Genomic DNA, 25,346 nt, shown 5'->3' with positions numbered 1-25,346 from the left:
TTTTCAACGTTTATTTATTTTTGGGACAGAGAGAGACAGGGCATGAACGGGGGAGGGACAGAGAGAGAGGGAGACACAGAATCGGAAACAGGCTCCAGGCTCTGAGCCATCAGCCCAGAGCCTGACGCGGGGCTTGAACTCACGGACCGCGAGATCGTGACCTGGCTGAAGTCGGACGCTTAACCGACTGCGCCACCCAGGCGCCCCCAAATTAGTCACTTTTAACACTACAAATGACGTACAAGCTTCAGCCTGTTCCAGGGCTGTATCGTCTCGGTCCAGTTTGTCTTGGCTCAGCCATCATGCAGTAACAAAACTCGTCCTAATTCATTGTTACCACGAGATGCCCACTTGAGAGTCAGCAGGCTTTCCAGAAATAGGTTTTGCAGGACTGGAGACAGAAAGGGCAGAATATTTCTCACTGTGGGCAATACACCAGGTGCTCTTCTGTAAAGTAAATGAGCCCTAAATGCAGTGGGTGGGCTCGCTGTGTTTCTCTTCCTTCCTATCGGTCAGGGTCTGATACCTGAGGAAAACTTGGGTTAACTGTGGGGGGAAGAAGCTAACTCATCAGAGTGAGATAGTGTAACATTAACTTCCCGGGATGGACGCTGACCTCCCCTGTGCATGGAGCCAAGCCCTTAGCTTGCGGAGGATGTAGGATGTACGCACCCCTTCTGTGGCCCACGCTGTGGTCTAGACGCTCCCAGCACCTCCCCTGCCAAGTGCACACACACAACACGCCCCCGACAACACTCTCCACTTCTGTGCCGTTGAATCTGTCCGACTTTGGGCAGATGCATTTCCCAGGTGTCATTTGGGCACAGCTGTCTCCAGCAGGATAAAGAGCTGCAAAGAACAGAGGCCTTCTAGTCTCCAGGACCCTCATGCCCTCCACCCCCAGGACCCCCCGGGGTCCTCCAGGCCACTGAGCCTACATATACACACAACATATACGAAGGTCTTTCCGAGTTTGAGCCAGGAGCCTGGGAGGCTTTGCAGTCAGTCTGATTCTCGCACAAGTAGAATGATGGCTGGATGCGACTGGCCCTGGCCTGAAAATGATGTTATCCAGTCCCCAACTCACCATCATCCTTGGGATGGTGGCCATGGGGACCAGCAGCCATGAGGACCAGCACCCATGGGGACCAGTGACCATGGGGACCAGCAGCCATGGGGACCACCGCCCATGGGGACCACCACCCATGGGGACCAGCAGCCATGGGGACCACCGCCCATGGGGACCAGCAGCCATGGGGACCAACAGACATGGGGACCAGTGACCATGGGGACCAGCAGCCATGGGGACCACTGCCCATGGGGACCACCGCCCTTGGGGACCACCACCCATATGGACCACCACCCATGGGGACCAGCAGATGTGGGGACCAGCAGACATGGGGACCACCACCCATGGGGACCAGCAGACATGGGGACCAGTAGCCATGGGGACCAGCAGCCATGGGGACCACCGCCCATGGAGAACACCGCCCATGGGGACCACCACCCATGGGGACCAGCAGACATGGGGGCCAGTGACCATGGGGACCAGCAGCCATGGGGACCAGCACCCATGGGGACCAGCAGACATGGGGACCAGTGACCATGGGGACCAGCAGCCATGGGGACCACCACCCATGGGGACCAGCAGCCATGGGGACCACCGCCCATGGGAAGACACACTGAAGTTGCTGTCCTCTGCTGCAGATAAGGACTGAAACTGCTCAGTGCCACATAAAACCATAAGCACCTGTGTCTAGTCTGAATTTGGTGACTGCCTAGACATTACATGACAGCTCCAGGGCCCCAGGGAGCAGCTGGGTAAAGACTCACTGGCCCAATCAATTCCAGAGACACATTACTTTCCACCCTCCTCACCCCTTGAGCGCCAGCTGTGTTCCCTGTGGTCAGGGGCTTTATTCACCTACTGTGCACGGCTGTCCAACCCTCTTTTTAAAAATAACCTGATATTTTGTGACTCCAACCTGCACATCAATTCACATGATTGACTAATTATGTTTTTGTCACTTTTTATTTGAACTCCTTGCTTGGGTGGCTTGGCTCAGGTTTACATCCAAACCTAATTGCAGCTCCTGTCTGAGAAATACACCAACAGCCTCAGTAAAGCAGAAGTCAGCTATGTACACAGAGTTACCGCAGAAGAGGAACGAAGTTGAATTTTACTCTAAGAAATGTGGGTGACAGGTAGTCTGGAGGGCATCTAGCGAGGGCCTTGCCGAGCGTGACTCAACTCTGATTACTGTGATTTCGTGTTCACTAACAGGCATTCAGCGGGTGTAAAACCCGGGCTCCTGCTGGGTGTGTTTCTGCCCCCGGCACCAAAGCCTTAGCTCTTCTTCAGCACGTAAAGACTCATCAGTGATTGTACCTCCAAGGGAAACACCTTCTTCTTTCTCTTCCCAGGGAGGTGGGATTAAGGAATCGAAGGCTGGAGATGGGCACAGAGATGGGCCAGCACATCCCCCCGGCAGCGCTGGACAGGCTCCCCGTGCCGTAACTGAGGGCGAGGCCGTGTGAATGTGCGGATTATGGAATGACTACATCTACTCCACATGGTTTTATGACGATGGGATTAGACTCCGGATTTGGTGTTCTGGACTATGTCATGAGTGCTCAGTTGATTGAGTTCCCGGTGCGCAAATAAAGACAGGCACGTGGTTGGAAAACGTGACCGCCTTGTGCTTCAGCGGACGGGTCACGGGGCATGGCTGAGCTGTGTGGGTGCGGGAAGTTACGGGTTTAGTAAAGGGCCAGATGCTAACAGCCCCCGTCTGTGCCCGTCCTGAGGGCTCAACAGGGTTTGAGTCTCAGGTGGGCCATATCCCAGAGTCAGCGTCTCCGTCACCCCATCGAGTCCTTACCCCTCCTCGGGAGAAATCCTTCATGACCGGCTCATCTCTGTGCAGTTAGAAGCCACTGGGTCTTTCCCCTAGGATAGATCTAGGAAATAACAGATCAGATTTGAAACTAGCCTAAATAACACATCTAGTTAAAAAAAAAAAAAAAAAAAAACCTATTTCCTCCAATAAGCCTTACGACATATTTCACAGACAAATAATGGCCAAATAATAATAAATCCTTATTGGATACTCTTGCCTTTTGTCTGCATAGTGCGTTTCTGTGCGGACATCCGCTCTCGGTATAGACTGCATGATTGTTCACCAGTCGGTCTCCACCACCGTAGGAACAACCCTCACTTTGCCCAGAACCAAAGGGAGGCAGGACTTCTGACTGTAGAGAAGTGGATGATGGATGTTTTTATTGTTAATTCCATAGTGCTCCTTCTTGGAAGTTTTGAAATAGAATTTCAGATCCTCAAGAAGCAGAGCAGATACACAAACACTCATTCAACCAGACCGAAGAGAAGTGGCCTGTACGTTGTGGGAACAGGAAGTGCTTACAAATCGCGGCTGCAAATCCGAAAGCGTGACTTCAGTTCCTGCTCTGACCATGAGCTCCACGTCCGCATCTCTGGTTTAGCGGGAGCCGTGACTCCGCCGCCCACAGCCCACCCCCACCCCCACCTGGTCTTCCCCGGTGTTCAAGTAGCAGCCTGGTGCTTGTCCTTGCTACGTGCCTGGGGGTCCACGGAGTGTCAGACCAGGCATTATTTCAGTCTGAATATCCGGGATTTAAGTCCCAAGCCTCCCCCAACAGCTGTATGACTAAGAACAAGGCCCTTACCCTCTCTGTGCTTGGTTGCTCACTTCTAAAGTAGGAAGGGAAACGGAACTTCTGTGACAGTAAGTAAACGAACACACGTGAAACACTTCAACAGTTGTGGCAGCTGGAAAAGTACCAAGGTCCAGTACTGTGAGTACAACCTCATTTACGACGGGATGTGCTCTATAGCTGAGACCCGAGAGGCCGAGTCTCCCTGCGGGCTGTGCACCAGGATCCCGGGTGGGTTAGGCACTGCCTGGGTGCACACAGTTTCATAGATGGTACCTGTACCCGTTATAGCACCAGCTCTGGCCTCCCTACTACAGTGTTCCCATCACCCACTCATCCTCCAGAGGTGGGGACTTCATACTCCCATGGTTGTGCAGGTCCCTCCGACAGCCCCTTCGGGACCTCGGGAAGAGCAAAGGGTTGGTAGGCTGGGGTGACAAACTGGACAAAGGAGCTGAGGGCTCTCCTCAGTTGGGATTAGATGCGGAATCACAAATCTAACTTGGAAGACAGCAGGCAGCTAATAGAGGAGAGAAACTGAGAGGATGGACAGCGAGAGGCCACAGTCTTCCACGGTGCCGGCCACGTGGCCTTCCTGCGTCCACACGCTTCCTGCCGTGTCTCTTTCATAGCCACTAGGCTACTGAGCACTGGACATGCGGTTAATCAGGACTGAGATGCGCTGTAAGTGTAAAAATACACACTGGATTCCAAAGACTTCATACGAAAAACACAATGTAAATATCTCATCATTAATTTAAAAAAAAAATTTTTTTTTCAACGTTTTTATTTATTTTTGGGACAGAGAGAGACAGAGCATGAACGGGGGAGGGGCAGAGAGAGAGGGAGACACAGAATCGGAAACAGGCTCCAGGCTCCGAGCCATCAGCCCAGAGCCCGACGCGGGGCTCGAACTCACGGACCGCGAGATCGTGACCTGGCTGAAGTCGGACGCTTAACCGACTGCGCCACCCAGGCACCCCTCATCATTAATTTTTAAAAATTTTAACTGTATTTGAAATACTGATATTTTGGATATATTGAATTAAATAAAATGTATCGTGAAATCTCATTTTATCTGTTTTTAAATTGTTTAATATGGCTACTACAAAATTTAAAATTATGTATGTGAATTGTGTTTTATTTCTTGTTGCACAGAATTGCTCTAGATCATGGGTCCTCTGAATTCCCCGCTGCCATGGCCTGGATGGGCTCCTGCACTGGCCTGTTCAACCAGGGTGGGCCCCTCCATGTGTTTGTCCCGAGTGCTGGCCGAGGGGCTGCTGCCTACAGTGGGTGGGGATGGTCCATAGGGTCGGGCGTCCGTACCTATGGGTTGAGATTTCCTGAAGTGCCAAACAAAGCCACAGAGAGGAAGAGAAAAGAATCTTCTAGAAAGAGAGGCTCTCATAGATGTCAGAGACAGGTATAGGCTTAAGGTGGTTGTGGGTTGTGAGGGCATCAGAGAACCTGGATAGTTCTGGATAGTTCTAGGAGCCGACACTGATAGCCGGGAGGAGCAAAGGTTGTGATCGGCTTTGTGCTGACGCTGTCCAGAGTAAGGCTCCAGGTTGCGTGCCCGAGCATCGAGCAGGGGCGGGTCTTTGCAGCTGACAGCTATTTTCTTTGTGAAGAAGCTGAGTTGACCTCAGAGAGCAAGAGGGAGACGAAAAATTTAAGACGTTCAGGACGGACCAAACAAAGCTGAGACAGGTGTATGTATTTGTCTCAGTATTTATGTCTTCACCGAAGGAAAAGGCCCACCCCTCATTGATAAATTGGGGGACCCAAACTCAGGGTGGAGGCAAGGACCAGAACTTGAGTTACCCAAGTCTGGCAAATCACAAACAGAATGTGCTGGGCACAGAGTATTGAAAAGTGGGGACGACGGTATGGGGAGTGAAGAGGGGTACAGTTTGTAGCCAAAGTAGGGACCCCAACTCAAGAAGAACACAAAAACCGAGTTGTCAAAATTGGATGCAAAGCCAAAGTTGTCCTGGCAGAGAAAATATTTTGCTGGGTCCCAGGAGGCTGAACTGGCTCTCCCTCAATCGCTCCTGACCAAGGTCAGTCAAGGTCAAATGACCTCGTCTGTGGGGAGATGATGAGCCACAAAGGCTGAGAATCTGGCCCGGACAATTACCCAAAGTCATATAGATACAGCTCCCCCTGAAACATCGCGTTACTGGTCTCCTTTCGGAAGAAAGAAGTGTGTTTCATGAGCTTTGACGAGTCGTGGCTGTCTCCACACATAGTATGCTGGCCCACGGAAGGCGGGGGAATTGACAAGCCGAACAGAGACAGGGCGGTGATGATTTCTATGGAAAGTCTCCAAGACAACTGTATGATCTTGGAGAGACCATTCTTTCCCTCCGGGCCTCAGTTTCTCATTTGTAAAATGACAGACTTGAATCAGATGATCTAGCCGGTTCCTCTAATTTTTTTCATCTTCGGTAAACAAAGGACACACAATATCGTCATATCCCCACACCCCCAAATTGGCCACATTGGAAGATTTCAGGAAATGTTTTAAACTTAACTGTAAAACATCAAACGGAAATAAAACACGTGTACACAGTGCATAACGCAATTCTAGGAAAACAGCTGACTTATGAGTTCCTTCTCCAGCTAATCCTACAGTAAGTCCTGAGTCCGTGTGTCGCCCAAATAGCCTGCTTCCATTGCTGCTGCTGTAAAATATGGCCCAGCATTTCACTTCCGCGTGGCCCCGCTTCCTTGGCCTTCATTTTATCTTGCTGTTACTCAAGCCATACATCAGTTTATAAGTTCCCTATGAAACTGGGAGCAAACTACTTAGCAGGGATCTTACTTATTAAGGGATAAAGCCTGATGAGTAGACTCCGAAAAGTGAGCGTGGCTAGAGGCGAAGATTCTGTTCGGTGTCCAGGCCCGCAGCTCAGCTTGAAATGGTCCAGACCAGGACTTTCCAGAAACAGAGCCAACATAAGCATACACACAGTACCCCATGTGCTCAGAGGTACTTAGAGCTCTCAGAATCCTTTTTCCCTCTCATTGCTTTGCCAGCACAAGCCACTGGGGACCCAGCCAGCTGAGGCACAGGCGGGCTAAATCATACGACCCGGAAGGTCCGTGCCTTTAACCACAGAAAGTAAGTCCTTTTGAGATAGAACTGGAAGGGCCACAGGGGTGCCTGGGTGGCTCGGTCGGTGAAGCGTCCGACTCTTGGTTTTGGCTCAGGTCATGATCTCGTGGTTCATGAGTTTGAGCCCCACATTGGACCCTCTGCTGTCAGTACAGAGCCGGCTTTGGATCCTCGGTCCCCGTCTCTGCCCCTCCTCACTTGTGCTTTCCCCTAAATAAATAAATATTTTAAAAATAATAATAATAATAATAATTAAAAAACAAATAAATGAAAACACACTTTCATTACTGATTTTTTTAAGTCTTTTTGGCATAGGAGGTAGGGACATAGCTAGGGAAGCTTGGATGATGTCTTGAACTCAACGTGGAGCTCAACAAACAGGAACCGTAATATCTTCATTCCTGAACAACTATTAACATTTAGCAGGCGGATCCGTGTTAACCCAGCTCCGTTACAACCAAGACTTCAGACGCTCAGCAACTGGCTGGATACCGCGTACTTAACGATGTTTCTTGTTCCGTTGACGTGTGGTGACATCATGAAAAGATTGGTTCCAGAGTGGGTTATAATGAATTTTAAACATATGCACATTTCCCTTCTCTGAGTATGTAGTCTTAGGGCATAATTCTGCCCATCAGGTGGAATCAAAGTGCTCTATGAGCAGTGAGGAATTCTAGATCAGCATTTGGCACACTCCGGAACATCAGGTATGAAAAGTCCAAAAAAATGAGAAAAACTAAGTCACGTGGGAGAAGGAAACTTTGGAAACCTCAAGCATTCTCTTCCTCCGAGAAGTGATTGTCCCAGGTGGTCGGCCCAGCGGTTTGGGGACTTCTTCCTCTTTGCTGCCGGCTGCTTTGCTTCCTCTTTAGCGGGCAGCTCCGTGTTCTGCGAACGTTGTGTATTTTTGTGGTTCGCTTTCCAATCTACCCTCCAAGGCCTGTGGTGACTCACAAGTCCCGGCTCCAAGTGTTGGCCACAGTCTCAGTGGCTTGGCAGGACACCCCACTCTGACTCCCATCTCCTTGAAGGAAGCCTTGCAGCTGAGGGAGTCCATGACAGGGGCACAAACCTTATCCAAAATCGATGGCATTGTGTCAGGAATTAAACCATCGGTGATTTGGCTGTGCTTCTCATCCCCACGCTAAACAACACAGCACTATTTTGGTGACTTAATCCAATTACAGTCTTTGAAAGAGTACTGTCAGTGCCACCTAGTGGAACTATTGTAAATCCCACCGCCTCGTGATGAGTCCCTAAAATCAGGTTGTTTTCCGGTTTCAAAACCGTCTGGCCTACGGATTCACGTCAAGAGGTTCTGCAAACTTGTCCCCCGATTATGTGCTACACAGAGTCTTACTAGCCGCAAGGCCACTTGAGTGATGTTGGACGGTAGCTCTTACTCGGCCTCCAACGTTTGTAGACGTGATATTCCTTCTCAAGAAAAAGTCGCTTCGGTTCCTCACGGCATTCACGGATATCTGTGTGCACAAGCCGGCTCTCTGTGCTTTAGCCAACATATTCTACAGCAGATCCTACAAGGACCAACTGCCCAACTCATAACGAGCTTCTCTTGAATACCACGCTTACCCCCATCGGTAAGCTCCAAAGAGACATTTGGTATTTGGATTTGATGATCTGGCCACAACGGAAGGACACTGATCCAAGTAACACCAATCAAATTGGGAATTTGGAACTGAGACTGGAGCAGAGACAGGAGTTGGGAAATAATCCTGATAGTAGGTCTGTATCTATTTATGTCTATGTATCTACCCATCTATCTATCATCTGTCTATCCATCCATCTATCTATCTATCTATCTATCTATCTATCTATCATCTAGCTCTCTAATCTAGAGAAGAGAAAACAAACAAGCAAATGAGGAGGTTTTTTTCTGAAATCAAGTTAAAGATTCTCTTTAAAAATGAAAGTGAAAGAAAGAAAATGACCTTCCATGTTCAGATATGTTTGGGAAATCTTGTTCCACAAACTTAAACAGTTTATTCTCCACGGGACCACTTATAGCCTTTCGTACGCCAGCGCGCACCATGAATCTTCTGGAAGAGGGGTAGAACACTGATCTCAAGATCTTTCCAGGAAGCTGGGAGCCCCAGCAACAGTCATGCAATCTCTCAGAAGCGCTGCTCAGAGTGCTTCCTTAAGTACTTCCTGAGGGCCCGTGGAACCCCAGGGCTTACTCACACATAGATTTCCGAATCCCAGGCAGGGTCCCTCGTGCGGCAGGTCTAGGGTGGTGCAGAATGTGCTTTTCTAGCAAGTTCCCAGGTGATGCTGATCTGCTGGCCTGAGGAACACATCAGAGAAGAACTCTCTAAAGCAGCCTTTCATATTCAGAGAGGAGCTGGAGTGTCCCCCAGCACGGAGTCATCTGCTGAAGACCGAGTCCGGGGGCAGTGAGTGGCCTTGAACCACACCAGGGCAATCCACTGGCGCAGGACTAGAGAGAGGCCACCAGGAGAGACCTCGAAGCTTCTTACAGAGACAGGTGCCCACCTTCTTCCAGAATAATGTTGAAAATGCACCCATGTGCTCAACAAGTCAGGATTTCCATCAACTGGCTAAATTACTAAGAACTAGATAGTCATATGCTGATCCTTAGAATGACCTCCCTGTATTGTTTTTTCAACTAACAGGCCTCAGCACTCCATAAACTTTCGGTTTGCTTTCTTGTATGTTTGTCACAGAGAAACGTGCAGATTCCTCCGTAGCTTCGGGAAAAGTAGGAGGAACAGGGTGGAATCCAGGGGCTCCTTGGTATAGTTTACCCATTGCGGGCTGCGCAACTCATCATAAACACCCCTGTGACTCTCTACTGGGCTCCAACAAGTCTTTTTTAGTCTGGAGGGCTGACCTGGAGCCCTTTCCCTGAGTCTCTTCGCCACCCCAGAGATGCTCGTGCTGGATGCTCTTGGGCGTCTCTTCCACGGGGAGGACTTCCCCAAGCTTCCCTCCTGTGCCCCTTGCCCCATCCATACAGTAGGTAAAATCCCTCTTCCTGGAGGGTCTCTGAGGACTGTGTGTCTTTTCTTTACAGCGTGTATCATAGTTGTATTTCATGCTTATTTGATTAATGCCCATCTCAGCAACCAGACTGTGAGCCCCAAGAAAATAGTAAGGTTCTACTCTGCATCGTATCCACGGCATCTACTGAAGTTCCTGACACAGCAGAGGTGCTCAAGTAAGATTTACTGGGTGGATGGAAGGAGGGAAAGGGAGAGGGAGGGAGGGAGAGAGGGGAGGATGGACGGATGGATGGACAGATGGACGGATGGATAGATGGAAAGATGGATGGATGGATGGATGGACGGACACATGGACAGTTGGATGGATGGATGGATGGATGGACAGATGGATACACAGGTGGATGAACAGATGGATGAACGGGCATGTTCTACTCTGATAGCAAGCCTTAGAAATCAGGAACCCTATGGCGCAGTCAAGGAAGACAAAATGGAGTCCGACTCTGAGGGGCGCCCTGGGAGGAAATAGCCAGCATTGCTTCTGCACCCGCAGCCACCGGTCATGCTCTCCTAAAATCATTTAACTTACTGAGTTTTGATCGTTTTGCCTCCACAGTAGGATATAAGTTCTCCAGGGGGTAGGCAGCAAGCTTTTCTTGTCAGTCTCAACGTCTCGGCTGCCTGACCTGTAGTGGACCCTTACCGAATGTTTGGGGACGGCAGTGTTTGCCCTCCTCCTGAGAGGCCCCTGTCCCCCATATTCCCACAGCCTCACCAAGTGGCTGTGTCTCGTGGTAGACATCACGACAGTCAGGCCCCAAGAGGTTCAAGAACTTGTTTAGGGTCCCCCGCCAGGGGTCATGGCAGAGAAAGTGGCAGAACTCTGTCTTCCTCGCTCCAGATCCAGGGACCCTCACACTTCCTTCCCAACAGTGCTCTCAGCAGGTTGAGTCTGAGGAACCTGTGCTCCACGCAGGGAGCTGCCCGCCCACCAACCCCACCAGGGATCTTGTTAACACAGCCTGGGACAGTTCATTCTAAATTCTGGATTGAGTCTCCCTACAAACACACAAAACAAAAACAATGAGCGAACTACATTCACCGAGAGATGGGCAAGAAACAGGAATGATTTAAAAGGACCCTCTTTGTGTGAGTAAAGTCTAAAATTACACCGAAAGGCAAAATACACTGCTCTCTGTTCAAAACATGTTTTTTATTAGAAACAACATAGACGCTTCCTAACACATTCTGCAAATATAATACACTTTATTTTCTTTGCCTGAACTTCTGTGAACAAGATGTTCCTCCCTCGGTGGTCATTCCTATATTCAGGGTGAACTCTGTGCCAGGCAGGGAAACGTGCTGAGGGATCACAGGAATGGGAACGAAGGAGACAGAAAGCTAGTTCGCACCCTCAAGAAGACTGCGGCCGTGTTGAATGCAGAATGTTTTTATTTTGGATGTGTCCGTTTTAGCATACTTCCAGTTTATAAGATATGTTCGAGTCTCTATCTTCGGAACATATCCTGTGCATCCAAGGTAAACTGGACAATTAAAACAATTATCTGGGCGAAATAGGGCTAAAATACGACTTTGAGTCTTAATCAGATGAGTTATGAAAGAGTGATACCATGGCCTTAGATCATCGTGATAAGAATTTTAATGCTCTGATATTTTTGAGAGACCTGAAATGTTTGGATACAAAAAGAAACTGTCTCTCTTTATCTTCTATAACAGGCAAAAGACGCCTTCTTTGACAGTAGCTCTGGAATCACGGTCAAAGGGAAAATTAAACAGAACCCACAGGCACATGTATTATCCTTAGCCTTGGCCTCTGTCTCTCCTCTATAGTGACTTTGATACATCCTAGTGTTATGAACGGGGCCATGTACATTCAGATGTTGTCAGTGCAAACCCAAAATGGCTTCTTTGGAAAGTTGCCCTGCAGTATCTTTATGACAGATAGTTCCCTCTGGTTTTTATCTTTTCTTGGTTCCTTACGCTCCTGGCAAATTCCACTTTCATACTCTTTGATGCTTTTTCATAAAGACGATTCATTAATTACGTAACTATGATTTACTTCTATACCTTTGCAAAGTTTCCTTATAAATATATTTTAAAAAATGATGCTAACTGTCTCTGACACCCCATATGTCCCATTTCTGCTGCGGCAAGCACTGTTGAGTACGACTTCTGCAGTGCGCAACGATGAGGCGGTCCTTACAGAGGATCCGTTCCATCACTTGAAGATTCACTGTGGTTCCAGCCACGTCTAGCTATACACATCCCACCCATTCAAAGATAAGTTACTGACGCTTGTTCACAGAACGAAGCTTTCCCCTGACACCCCGTCATCCCCCACACCCAGTATCACTGGAAGTGTTATCTCAAATGCTCTCCAGGATTTAAATAACAGCAGTATTTAAACGACAATTAACACCACAACAGGGAATTTGCTGGCAGGACGCGAACAATACGGCTACTCCAGATGCTGTATTCAAACTGGATGGGCCCGTTGAAAAAATAGATGTAACCTGTAAGAAAAAGACCAAAAAGAAAATTTCACCGTCTGGAAACAATAAGGGTTTATGCCAGCTCACGTTAACAGTGCAACCTGTGGGGTCCCATTTTTTTTTTAACATGGCAACGTTTATGTTTCAACCCTTCTAGGGGCGCCTGGGTGGCGCAGTCGGTTAAGCGTCCGACTTCAGCCAGGTCATGATCTCGCGGTCCGTGAGTTCGAGCCCCGCGTCAGGCTCTGGGCTGATGGCTCGGAGCCTGGAGCCTGTTTCTGATTCTGTGTCTCCCTCTCTCTGCCCCTCCCCCATTCATGCTCTGTCTCTCTCTGTCCCAAAAATAAATAAACGTGGAAAAAAAAAAATTAAAAAAAAAAAAAAAGAATCGGGAGCACTTTGGGGGCGCCTGGGTGGCTCAGGCGGTTGGGCGTCCGACTTCAGCCAGGTCACGATCTTGCGGTCCATGAGTTCGAGCCCCGCGTCGGGCTCTGGGCTGATGGCTCAGAGCCTGGAGCCTGTTTCCGATTCTGTGTCTCCCTCTCTCTCTGCCCCTCCCCCGTTCATGCTCTGTCTCTCTCTGTCCCAAAAATAAATTTAAAAAACGTTGAAAAAAAAAATAAAATAAAATCCTTTAAACCCTTCTAATGCTTTACTACATTGCTGATGGTTTCAGGGAGGAACAAATGTACAAGGTTTCCCGGGTCTCCTGAGTGGTCACCTTGAAATCGTCACCTTGCCACGAGCTCCAGTGTGGATGCTTCACGTGTCGATATTAGTTATTTAAGTGGGGAAGAATACCCCTTTTCAAGATTAAAGCAAAAACAACAATGTAGTGATTAGGGTCATTTTCCTTATAAACAACACCCCACTCTGCCCCTGATTTAAATTATGGCAATAATCTTTGCCTCTTGGCACGGTTAAGCACAATTCAAGATAATGTTTCAAGTTCGGCACCCTTTATTTGGAGAATTCGCAGTCATTTAAGCACCGTTTTCATTTATTCTAACTAAGCGTGTTATGTTTTGTTTGCTGCCTGTGTGAGTAGTCACAGTAATTCCTTACCTGCCACACATTTACTAGCACATCTAAGTCCTGGATAAAACTTCTGTGTAGGAGAAATGATTAGGAGGGGTACAGAAGCCCCCCGTTAAGGTCCGTGTGATGGAACTCATTACCGTTTTTCTCGTAGACGGCGTCCACTTTATCACCAATCCCTGGAAAGTCCTCTTCGATCAGCCTGGGGGAGTCCTGATCCATGGCGTGGTTGCTGTCATCATAGCTATGTGGCGAGGAAAAGGAACTCTTCAGTAGGTCGTATTGCTTAGAAATTCTCTTAAAAATGACTCAAAGGATATCAGGATGCCTTCAAAACTGACAAAAGTATTAAAATTTTTAGGCGCGTTTAAAATATCTGGGAGCCGGGGTGCCTGGGTGGCACAGTCGGTTGGGCATCCGACTTCAGCCAGGTCACGATCTTGCGGTCTGTGGGTTCGAGCCCCGCATCGGGCTCTGGGCTGATGGCTCGGAGCCTGGAGCCTGTTTCCGATTGTGTGTCTCCCTCTCTCTCTGCCCCTCCCCCATTCATGCTCTGTCTCTCTCTGTCCCAAAAATAAATAAAAACGTTGAAAAAAAAATTTTAAATATCCGGGAGCCTTTTCAAATGAGTAATTACGATACGGAGTGCGCGGTGGGTGTTTCCTGAGTATTTGCTGACTGGGCAAAGGCCATCTTTGTAAAGACAGTTACCAGCTCGTCTCCATCTCCCAAACGGCATATCTGTTATAAAAGTGGGTTATTAGGAAGGGGTTCTTAAAGCAAAATAAATCCATGCTTGTGCCCTGAAAAACTGTGTCCTGATCTCCAACCGTGGGTGAGACAACTCACTAAGTTGCAGTAAGGGACGCAAGGATATTGGACGTGTACTTTCGGTAACTAAAAAGTCACAGGGGCACATGATGGCACTGACGCTAGGGAGGGGAGCACAGCGCTGCCCCCCATAACTACGGTTCAGCATCCGCCACCCCTGCACGGGCACCCCCGCCAACCACACACATCCTGAAGTCAACCTAGAGCGGCCGTCCAACATGTACTACTGTTACTGTTGCTGATGAGTCTCTTGTCCTTGAGGGACGTTCCGATTGGTGAGAGACCAGAGCCGCTGACCTATGGAGACAGCTAGGACCTGGGCACACCGCAACACTAAGCAACAGAAGCTAGGCATCGTGACAAGGATGCAGAAAGTGCCATGAGAGTACATGAGGAGGGAGAGAGCCTCAAGGGTTCCAGAAAGACTTTGAGGTTAAACGGTATTTCTGGTTAATTCGAAACAGTGGGTAGAGTTTCAAAAGGGAGAGATGCAGGGAAAGACCCTCCAGCCAAAAGGGGGGATGAGAGCACGGTGCGTTTGTGATCTGGTGAGTGATACGCCCTCAATGAACCACAGACCTTGTGTTGGGCATGGGGACCGGCATGGCAGCACTAGGAGAACTTTAGACAGTAGTGAATGTCACTGTCAGAAATACAGAAGTCAAACGGCAAAGAGGACATATACAGGGAATGTGTGTGTGTGTGTGTGTGTGTGTGTGTGTGCGTGCACATGTGAGTCCAGATAAAGTAGAGCTACTGATTTAAACATTTTAAGTCTGGGATCCCTGTGAGATATGAATATTCTCTCTCTCTCTCTCTCTCTCCATATATATATGTATGTGTATATATATATATATATATATATATATATATATATATGTATATATATATATATATATATAGGCATGCCCTAGCCAACCAAAGACATCCTAAAATCATATATATATATATGAAATATATATATTTTCATCTATCTACTTATCTATCTATATCTATATCTATATCTATGTCTATATCTATATATCTGTCTATCTGGCTCTAGAATCTTCAATGTTGCCAGTATCAAAGCTGCCTTGATATCTACGTATGTTCTAAATATTCTAACTCCACCTGTCCTTCAAAAAGGGGCTGACTTCAAGAATCGTAGGCCTAGCAGCTTCCTGGCCAACCTCCCCTTGCGTCTGGGTGAGCAGACACGAGGAAGGGGCGGCCTTCTCTCTCTCAGTCTTCTCCTCCACCTGCTCTTGTGTCTTCTCCGGCCACAGAAGGTGGAGCTGCCTGTGAATTACAAGCTGACAAGAAAGAGGAGCCAGGAGAAAGACCAGTGAGAACGAAGATGTCCAAGTAAAAGATGGCTTCAACAGAGCTGAGGTACAACAAGTGGCCACGAGAGAAAAGAACGGCTCCGAGGAGGTGGGCACTGTGTGTATACATGTGTGTTTTCAAGAGCACTGAGACGATTAAATCCCTGCCACGGGATCTGCCCCCAGGCAAATCAGTAAACATGGCGGCCATACCTCCAGACCTGGTTTCCCGAGAAGAAGAGCGTCTTCCCTGTGTCCTCAAAGTGGACAGCAGCACTTATCTTTTTAACATCTTTTGGAAATCCCAGTTCGGATATTTTTTTGGGGTAACCTTCCAGAATGTCATAACCATTAAGAGCCCAAAATTTTCTGCCTAGAATAAGTGAAAGAACGGTTTTATTATGCAAGGGAATCTATTAGGACACATTATGTAGGTACGTACGTTAACAAAGAAAGACTCATTTTATACATTTACAAATAAATTAGCATTTGTGGTCACCATGTTTATGAAGCATAGAAATAAGAGCATTTGTCAAACAAAAACAGGATCTAAGATACTAATTTCCTAATTCTGAGCATAATTAGCAATGAAACCCCATCATTAATTGGTTATTTATTACCTTTGAATGTTAATCTGGAGTTGGGTGAAAAGGACATTGAGATTTCTTCGTGAATAACGGTGGGAACAGTACATTAGATTGAAAGCTCAAATATTAAACCAGATAGAAAGTTGTTACATCCTTCTCTTAAAAGTGACTTTATTAGAGCGCTAATTATAATGGTGAAACAACAGAAACAATGTTAGTAGAATGCTTGTAGCCTTTACAGATTATGATCACGAAGACAGAGTAGCAGTTTGGAAAACTGTGATTTTATGTCAAGGGAACAAGTAAAATATTAAAATGTACATACGCTATGACAATAAATATTCAAAAATATACACTACCTATGGCGAAGAACTACTAAAACAAGTAAGGAAATGAAATAAATCGACTTTTCAGAAGTGGGAATTATGGATAATATTTTTTCCCATTTTCCTGATCAGGTTTGCTCAGCAAATAATTTCTAAGAGGAAATAAGAAAAAACTGGCATGATCACTATAAAACAAACAGTAGATTTGTAACGATAAGTAATACCGCAGACTTTTCACTTGTCGCATTTGGGGACGCTTGGTAGAAAGGTTCCAGGTACGGTCGGCTTCCTATTTTGTTACCGTGGGTTCTTCTTTGGGGTACTTTGGAGGAGGGTCATTTTGCTACGGCTCTCGCAGCATCAGGCTCCTCTCTGCCTCACTGGGGAAAGGCTTACCTCTAAAGATGAAGATAAGGTCACGGGAGGCGTGCTCGTAGGCGGCGTCGATGCGGTTGGGAAGTTCCGGCCAAAAGGATTTTGTTAAAAACAGCTCTGCGTCCACCTGCTGGGGGTGCAGGCGCCAGAAGAATCTACCGGAAAAGGAGAAGCGCACAGTTTGCTGTCACAGTCTTGAAGTGTAGGTATTTCTGGTCCTGCTAGCCGCTCCCCCCCCCGCCCCCGGTCTCCACATCCACACAGGGAAGTTGGGGCGATCATCCCCCTCACTTGTGGACGTTTCCCTTCCGTGCCAGCTGGATAAAGCTGCTGTCTAAAGTAGGAAGGTTTGAAATCTCACAGACCCTCGAAGGCCCCGCGGCCTTCGTGAGTTACGGCCACGCTTTGTTCAGTTTTGGAAATGGTGCAAGCGGTGAGCGAATGCGCCAGGCGCTGTGTTAGGCTCCGGAAAGAAACCCGGGGTTACAAAAACTATGTCTTCCAAGATTTTGGGGCCTAGACGCAGATGCCTGAGAAAATGCCTGGGCTACAGTGTAACCAGAGCTCTACTAGGGGAGGTAGGAAGGCTATTGGACCACAGATAAGGGAGCGGTTAATTGATGGATGAATAAATGAACAAGTTAACAAATCAGCATATGAGAAGAATGTTCTAAGGTGAAGTTAAAAATTCATTGTTCGCTCCCCACAGGGAGGTCTAGGTTTTAAATAACTCGCTCTCCCAAATTCCCACATACGTTACCAGAAAAAAAGTCTTCCCAAACCAAAAGGAATTCATGTGGACACTGTAACCACTTACTAATACAGGGATTGATTTCAAAATGCGTGTTTTTAAGACAAACAACCTGGTTTTCTACATTTACTTGGTTATCTTTACAGGAACGAATGTAACCAAAGTCATAAAGAGAGGCTACGTTAGGCCAATAATCCCCATTGAAAAGTAAGGTGTGTATCTATCAGTCATTCATTTCATCCGAAACACGTCAAAAAAACACCAAAAACTGAAAAAGAAGAAAACCAAACTGCCCAAAGATGCCTTATTTTCGCTGTTAACTTCACATGTGGAAATCTGCCTGGATGTGCGGCAATGCACGGGTCTAGCTGATGAACGTCTGTGACCCGCAAGTTGTGCAAACTAGAATCACAAGCACCTGTCTTTAAAGATCATGGTCTCTCCTCGGAGACTGGTGATGGCGTCGAGGGTCAGGGACGGGTCACATTTGTCCGGCGTTTTGGGATGTTTCGGGTTGGGGTCCTCATCTCCCGGGCCTGCAGTCGTGACACAAAGGGCAGAAGGTGACGAGGATGGCCTCTCGGATGACCCAACCCCGCTAACGCACAGCAGGCGGGTCCCCTCCAGGGAGGGCGACAGGTCCTCAGCCTCTGCGTCATGATGCACACATGATGTGACCCTGCTCCCTGCCCCCACTCTTGCGGCTCCCCCTGCTCTCGTCCTTCCAGACCCCTGGACACCCTTCTCAAGTACAAGTTCAGGTTTGAGGCTGGTGTTAGGGATGGGTGGGCTGTGGGAGGGCACCCTCCGTGGGCTTTGCCCCAGCTGCAGATGGGCTGCTGCCGAGAGACACATTCGAGCCACTCCTAGTGGCTCGTCATCCCCAAGGGAGCCTCGCCCCAGCTGTCACCTGCTGGCAGCGTCCCGTCCGCGCTGGCTGCCTCCCCAGTCCACCCCAGCACCGCTCTGCATGCCCAGCCAGGTTCCCCAGCCACACTCGCGTGCCACAAGCATGTGGCCCCTGCACCCCCCGGCTCACGCGCGTGCCGGGCACAGTGACAACTCTGAGCTGCCTTCTCCCCACTGAGTTCGTCCTTTGCCCCATCAAGCACCTCACTCCCAACCCTGGAGAAGTAAGGAGAAAGGCTGGCCCATGCCCACGCTGGCTGCCCCCGCAGACTTGAGCGCACAGGGGGAAACAGGAAGTGTCCCAAGCTCTGTGCTCAGAAGCATTTACACCGACGACCCTTCACTGCGGCTTTAGCCCTCTTTTTTTTTTTTTTTAACGTTTATTTATTTTTGAGACAGAGAGAGACAGAGCATGAACAGGGGAGGGGCAGAGAGAGAGGGAGACACAGAATCTGAAACAGGCTCCAGGCTCTGAGCTGTCAGCACAGAGCCCGACGCGGGGCTCGAACCCACGGACCGTGAGATCATGACCTGAGCCGACTGAGCGTCCTGAAGTCAGACGCTTAACCGACCAAGCCACCCAGGTGCCCCGCTTTAGCCCTCTTTACAGCAGGCAAGTGTGCTTGTTTCGGGAGAGGTTTAATTACTTTGTAAACGTGGCTGAAAATTTGGAAGGAAGAAAGAGGAGATTCTTACAACAGTCGCTGTAGATGTTGGTTAAGTCACCACAGGCCGCTTGAACGGTTTCTATGGTGGCAAACTGAAGGGGTTGAAGGAACACCCAAGATTTACGGAAGCCGGTCAAGACCTCACTGTCACCCTTGGCCCCTGTCCTGCAGATTCTCTACTTAAGCTCCGGGGCTTAGTTGCTTCATTGGCCAAATGGGGAATTAATTAAATATTTTCCTTCCTTATGGCAGAGGTGTCTTAAGGGTATCAAAATACAAAATACAAATAAGAATCTGCAAAATCTTTGGAGAATAGAACACTTTCTACTTGAGCAGGTCATCTGATTCAGAAAAAAAAAGAAAAAAAGGGTGTGTTTTTCCAGGTTCTAATAACAACCAGGAGGTGCCTGGGTAGCTCAGTCAGTTAAGCATCCGACTCTGGCTCAGGTCATCATCTCACGGTTTGTGGGTTCTGGCTCCGTGCTGATACTCAGAGCCTGGAGCCTGCTTCAGATTCTGTGTCTCCCTCTCTCTCTGTCCCTCCCCTGCTCGTACTCTGCACCCCCTTTCTCTCCCAAAAATGAATAAACGTTAAAAAAAAAAACAAAACAGAACCAGGACAGTAATTTTGGTCATGAGAAATTCACTAATGATTTTGAAAATAAGTGCCTGTACCTATTCTGTTTCTAAACTGATAAATTAAGAGTTACCATAGAGAGACTGGATCCCTTGTACATCGTCATCAGGAAGCATGAAGTGGCTTTGGCCAGTGTAGGTGTAGATGGGAAACATGAGTGCTCCTGGGTCCTTGGAGTGGTCGAGACCTAAGGAGTGGCCAAACTCGTGGGCAGCGACAAGAAACAAGTTGTAACCTGTAAGGAAACAGGGAAACGATGAGAAAACCAGGTCGTCTGATAACCAGTGGACAGAATGCTATTTTCTTCATGTATTTCTCTTTCTTGGTAATTTTACTGTTTTTTTAACATTAATACTCAGTTGGCTGAAGGAAGATTCAAAATATGGATTTAATTCTTATAAAGAATTGAGTGTTTTCTTTGATTATCGCTGCCTACATAATTAGAGTATCAACAGATTGCTCTCGAATAAGTAGTCATCAGTGGGGATTTACTGCGAAGACACTAAAAATCATTGTTCTCTCAGGCCAGGTGAGGAAAGGGGACAGTGGTGGCCTTAAAGGAGGAGTCACGGGAAGTCACATAGGGCGGTACAGATCAAGGGTGTTTCTAGAACATCATCAGAACAAGAGGCACCATGACAAGGGATGATGGCCAAGTATGGTGGATGCACTAAATATCATCTCTGGGAATCTACTTGGGAACAAATCCCAACCAAACGATCCTTTCCAGAATGTCTGTAGACGCTACAATTTAAGAAATACAGGCCCTGGAGATGATCGGTCCACTGTCCCCTATTTTAGCAGGCCACTGTGTCACCATTTCTACATGACTTCCTCTAGTCATTCTTTCTGCCAATATCTGAGCCTCTTCGTACTAGTATTTTAAACTGGAAAAAAAAAAAAAAAATATATATATATATATATATATATATATATATATATGGTTGGAAAAAACACATGGAAGCTGGAGTCGGTGGTTTCAGTTTGACCTTAAACACCACTTGCCATCAGAGCCTGTACTCGAAGAAAAGGTACAACCAACTTAGTAACACGTGCAGACCGTAGGAGCAACGAAAGCTCACGTGATCCGAGTGACAAGAAATTCTTCACTGAAACGACCAGCGGTAGACCCATTCCTGGCCTTCCCATGAAACATTAATCGTGGCTTGTGTGTGAATATTTTCTTCATTTCAGCTAAATATTTCAAACCCAGGATTTATGCAGGAACCCAAAACTCAGGTTCAGTGTGGTTCTATCTTAACAGCACTAGATGTTATTCTTTCTGCCTAAAATCATTCTTACCTGTGTAATAATTCAGAACACAAATATGCAAAGTCTCACCTTTCCTTCCAAAGATAGCTTGGAGGCATTGGAGCTCAGGCATTGGTCAGGCAAGGCCCAGTTTTACTCTTTGGAAAAACAATCCATCTGATTTAAGTGAAGAACTTTAGCCTCTATGAGGACTACCTCTAATTATCACAACCAACAGTCAATATAGCTCCATACTTAAGTCCTAGTTGGAACAATCTGGCTTTTCTTCCTAAATTAATATTTTGAATTCTTTTCAGTTTTGAAGATTCAACTACCGACTGAATTCATTCAACAATGGGTTTCATTTTGCTTTTATATGCTCCGTATATTTATCTGTTTCATGCCGTTTTGAGTAAGACATATCTTGATCTGTTGTAAGGGTGTTTGTAAAATCAGTGACATACACATGTCTCAAACAAGTAACACATATAACAGAAAACAGAAAATTGACTGCACTTGTGCTATTTCTGTCAAGGAAAAAAAAACTATTTCGACTCACATCCAACTCATCTATGACTTGCCTATCCAGCCCTAATAGTTTTTAGGTACGTGTTTGTAACAAACTGTACTTCCTTAACATGCCAAAAGGTAATCTGTAGTAACACCACCTTGGCTGACAGAAGGACATGTTGGTCCTAATTTAAAGTTACTAGTATCCCTCAGGCTGCTAAACCGAACTGCTCACTTCTAATATTTCACACAGGTTTGTAGAAATGTCACTTATAGAGACTAATAAACATAAGACACATTTGTAATTGTTTTGAAAGATAGAAGCAACTATCAAATATAACTTATGGTATGCTCCGTAATTTCTTGTCAGTGGGATCACTGTCTCATCTAATCTAGTAATCGTGACATATCTTCATCAGAAATATTACCTTTGGAAGTACTTGTCCATGTTTCGTCATCATCAAAATGGGCGTCGCCTCCATAATTTGGCCCAGGAGGAAAAGCATGAGCCAGCAGACCAGAGGGTCCATCAAATGGGTAGAAGTCGCCATGCTCTACACACAAAAGCAAGAGTTCAGCATCTAATTATACCCACTAGTGCCCGGCACAATGCTGGGTGGATTCTGTAAAAAGTGATGAATGACCGAAAGGAGGGAAAAAAGAATGGAGACAAGTAAGGACCAGCATGTAAAAATGTCTCCACAATGTCCTCACCTTTAGTTCCAAAGGAGATCATGATGTCAGCAGTGCCGTCATGGAGTCTGGTGAAGTTCAGTGGTGTCACATCAGACCAAACTTTGAGGGCTTTTTTGAATGCCTTTTCGACTTCAGAATGAGTCAGATCAGGGGTATAATTCACAATCCTATTTAACAGAGAAAGTTTCGATTACATTTCTGGAAGGCAAAGGGTATTTGAGAACATATTTTCTTGGAATACTGCTTTTTGACTCTAATGCCATGCCTTCTCTGAAAGTTCTGGTAAAGATCCATCATTTCAAAGAACTTAGCAATTAGGAGCCCATACAAAGGTAACAAAATGAATTCAGTCAGACATTTGACTATCTCCAAATAACTGACCACTTGGAATCTTACATTTAAAGTATTCACATATTTAATTTAAAAAATTTTTTTAATGTTTACTTATTTTTAAGAGAGAGAGACAGAGCATGAGCAGGGGAGGGGCAGAGAGAGAGGGAGACAGAATCTCAGCAGGCTCCAGGCTCCCAGCTGTCAGCACAGAGCCCGAGGCGGGACTCGAGCTCACGAACTGTGAGATCATAACCTGAGTTGAAGTCGGACGCTCAACTGATTGAGCCCCCCAGGCGTCCCAAAGTATTCATATACTTAATAAAACTTATACTGAATGATACAAGTTTACAATTGTATCGCTATACCCCAAAAATGCAATAGCTCTGTGAAGTTCCTAGAGACAGTAGGACTCTCCACTTTTAAGCACTGTTAGTAAATATGCCTGATGTAGTACATTTGTAAATTTTATTAAACCTACTTTTACTTCTAATTTGATCTCTTTTCTAAAAAAAAATACTTTGAGGTTTTTAACATACAGTAATGCTGGGTTAACAAAACAATAATAGATGTTAGGAGACGTTCTCACCAATAGTATTAACGTCATCAGTGGAATTCTTTAACTTCTAGTTAAATATTTAAAGCCGATCTTTAAAAAACGGGACCAAACATGTTCTGTCCTCTACAGCCTGTGCTGAAAATTAGGCATTTCATGCTGCTTTCTAAAGTAGCAAATCTTAAAGAAAGATAACCTCGGACGTACCTGTAGGTTAAGTTCGTCTTGGACCACTTGAGCGTTCGGGGGAAAACGTTGTACTCGCCCACATCGGGGACCCCACATCTCGGTTTCTTCATGATGTCTAAGGTGTTGTCATCGAGCTTGCCGGTGACCTCTAAGCCAAAAAAGGCTTGCATTTCTCGGAGCCTGTCGGCCACGGAGCTCGTGGCCGCTTTCTTCAGGATTCCAGCGGGATTCATCGGGTAGTAGTAGGATTTCAGGTAGCGCTGGAAGACAGAACAGAAGCACCTGCTGCAAAAGGGAAGGTTTTCGGGGAGACGGGGCGCACCGCTGGGACCGGCCGGATACTGTACCTCTGCCAACTGGAAGTCTTCCTCGGACAGGTCGTCGTCACCATCGCTGGGAAGGGGCAGGGACCGACAGCGAGCCCAGCTCCAGAGGAGGAGGGCGGCGAGGAAGGCCCGGTGCATCCTGACGGTTGTGCCCGGAGGCTGCTGGCCGCCCGCAGACGCGCACCTTTATTTTATAGACCTGCAGGGGTGACTCATCGTCTGAGGACACGCTCCGCTTCCTAGGGAGCTGAAAGTAAACATGCTTACAGGGCGACTTTTCCTTTCCTCCCAAGAAGTGTGGTTTGTGGGAGAATTTGAGGGAAATAGGAAACGAGGCCATCTCTCATTTCAGCAGGGGCCCAAAAACCATCTGGCCAAACAAACGGCCTCAGCACATTTACGATGCTGTGGGAAGAAACAGACTAGTGAGTTGTTCACTCCACTGGGAAAAAGGTTGTTCCCTCCGTAGGAAAGCAGCCACTTTTACTTTTTTCGGAGAAGAAAATCAAGACGCTGCACTCCTTCCTTACAGGCACACTGAGTCCTGCTTCTACAGCATCTGTACCCCTGTGACCTGCAAACATCACTGTCCCCGAAGCAATTACAGAGGGCAACGCCGTCTACCTGAGGCCGCAGACTGGACCAGACCCACGCTCGGAGCCCCGGAGGCACCAGGGGACATCCACGGCGTTGATGGGACGGTTGAAATCTAAAGGCTCTGGTGTGACCCCTAACAGACGTGGAGTCCTGCTCAAATGCCTGGCAGGTCCAGGACGAGGGAGGAGAAGATACTGGAAGGCAGCGTAACGGCTACCACATATCGAGGGATCACTACCCGCGAGGCTTAAAAGGCATGATCTCATTTAATCCGTATGACAGCCGCGTGAAGTAGGGACCGCTGGAAGGCTTGTTTCCACCGTACAGATGAATAATCTGAGACACAGACAAGTTAAATGCTTGCTTTGGGTCACAGAGTTAATAGACAGTCCTCTCGGCATTCCAATCCAAGCCATTAGACTCAAGACTTCGTGTTCTTCACCACCATCCAGCCCGGCCTCTACCCCATTAATTCTCAGAAACCGAACTGCTTTGTTCCCACACGTCTGGGAGTATCCAGGAAAACTGGGGGGGCTAGGGAAGCTCATGGCCATTGTCAAGTTTCTCAATTTTTTTTTTAAATTTTTTTTTTCAACGTTTATTTATTTTTGGGACAGAGAGAGAGCATGAACGGGGGAGGGGCAGAGAGAGAGGGAGACACAGAATCGGAAACAGGCTCCAGGCTCTGAGCCATCAGCCCAGAGACCGACACGGGGCTCGAACTCACGGACCGCGAGATCGTGACCTGGCTGAAGTTGGACGCTTAACCGACTGCGCCACCCAGGCACCCCAAGTTTCTCAATTTTTAAGTTTGCACAGTAGAAGTGCCTTAGGTCCAACACTCAGGAAAGCCGTCCACGAGGCCTGTTTCTATTATCCCCTTCAGAACCTCACACAGTGAGTTCCATGAAATCAGAACGCCGTCTTTGGTCCCCCGGCGATGTAAATGGACAGAAGAATATGAGTCATGATCTTCAGATCGAACGACAGAAATTGATGCAAGTTAATTTAAGTGACCAAGAGTCAGGGCTCAGGTCCGGAACAGGAAGAGAAAAAGAAGGAGCGTGAATACAGATTCGGGTGGGTCAGGAAGGGGCACCCGCGTGTGAGTAAAAACGCCATCACCTCCTCTGGCCGGTGCCTCAGGGTGAGCA

General features: G+C 47.3%; 1 protein-coding gene across 1 annotated transcript; it reads right to left on the bottom strand.

The window, feature by feature from the left end:
- Nucleotides 1-10,992: 10,992 nt before the first annotated feature.
- Nucleotides 10,993-24,963, bottom strand: MMP13 (matrix metallopeptidase 13). Its single transcript, XM_025929197.2, has 10 exons — nt 23,617-24,963; nt 23,288-23,529; nt 22,213-22,361; nt 21,927-22,052; nt 19,811-19,972; nt 17,942-18,059; nt 16,794-16,927; nt 15,698-15,857; nt 13,490-13,593; nt 10,993-12,332 (listed from the first exon to the last, which is right to left on the bottom strand). The coding sequence occupies exons 1-10, from the start codon at nt 23,731-23,733 to the stop codon at nt 12,232-12,234; spliced, it is 1,413 nt and encodes a 470-aa protein (XP_025784982.1). The 5' UTR covers nt 23,734-24,963; the 3' UTR covers nt 10,993-12,231.
- Between the last annotated feature and the right edge of the window lie 383 nt (nt 24,964-25,346).

This window comes from Puma concolor, chromosome D1, assembly GCF_028749965.1.
Source record: "Puma concolor isolate L17-30 chromosome D1, mPumCon1.1.hap2, whole genome shotgun sequence".
Classification (NCBI taxonomy): Eukaryota; Metazoa; Chordata; class Mammalia; order Carnivora; family Felidae; genus Puma; species Puma concolor.
The sequence above is the reverse complement of the archived record's forward strand: the minus strand, read 5'-3'. Positions and strand labels throughout refer to the sequence as shown.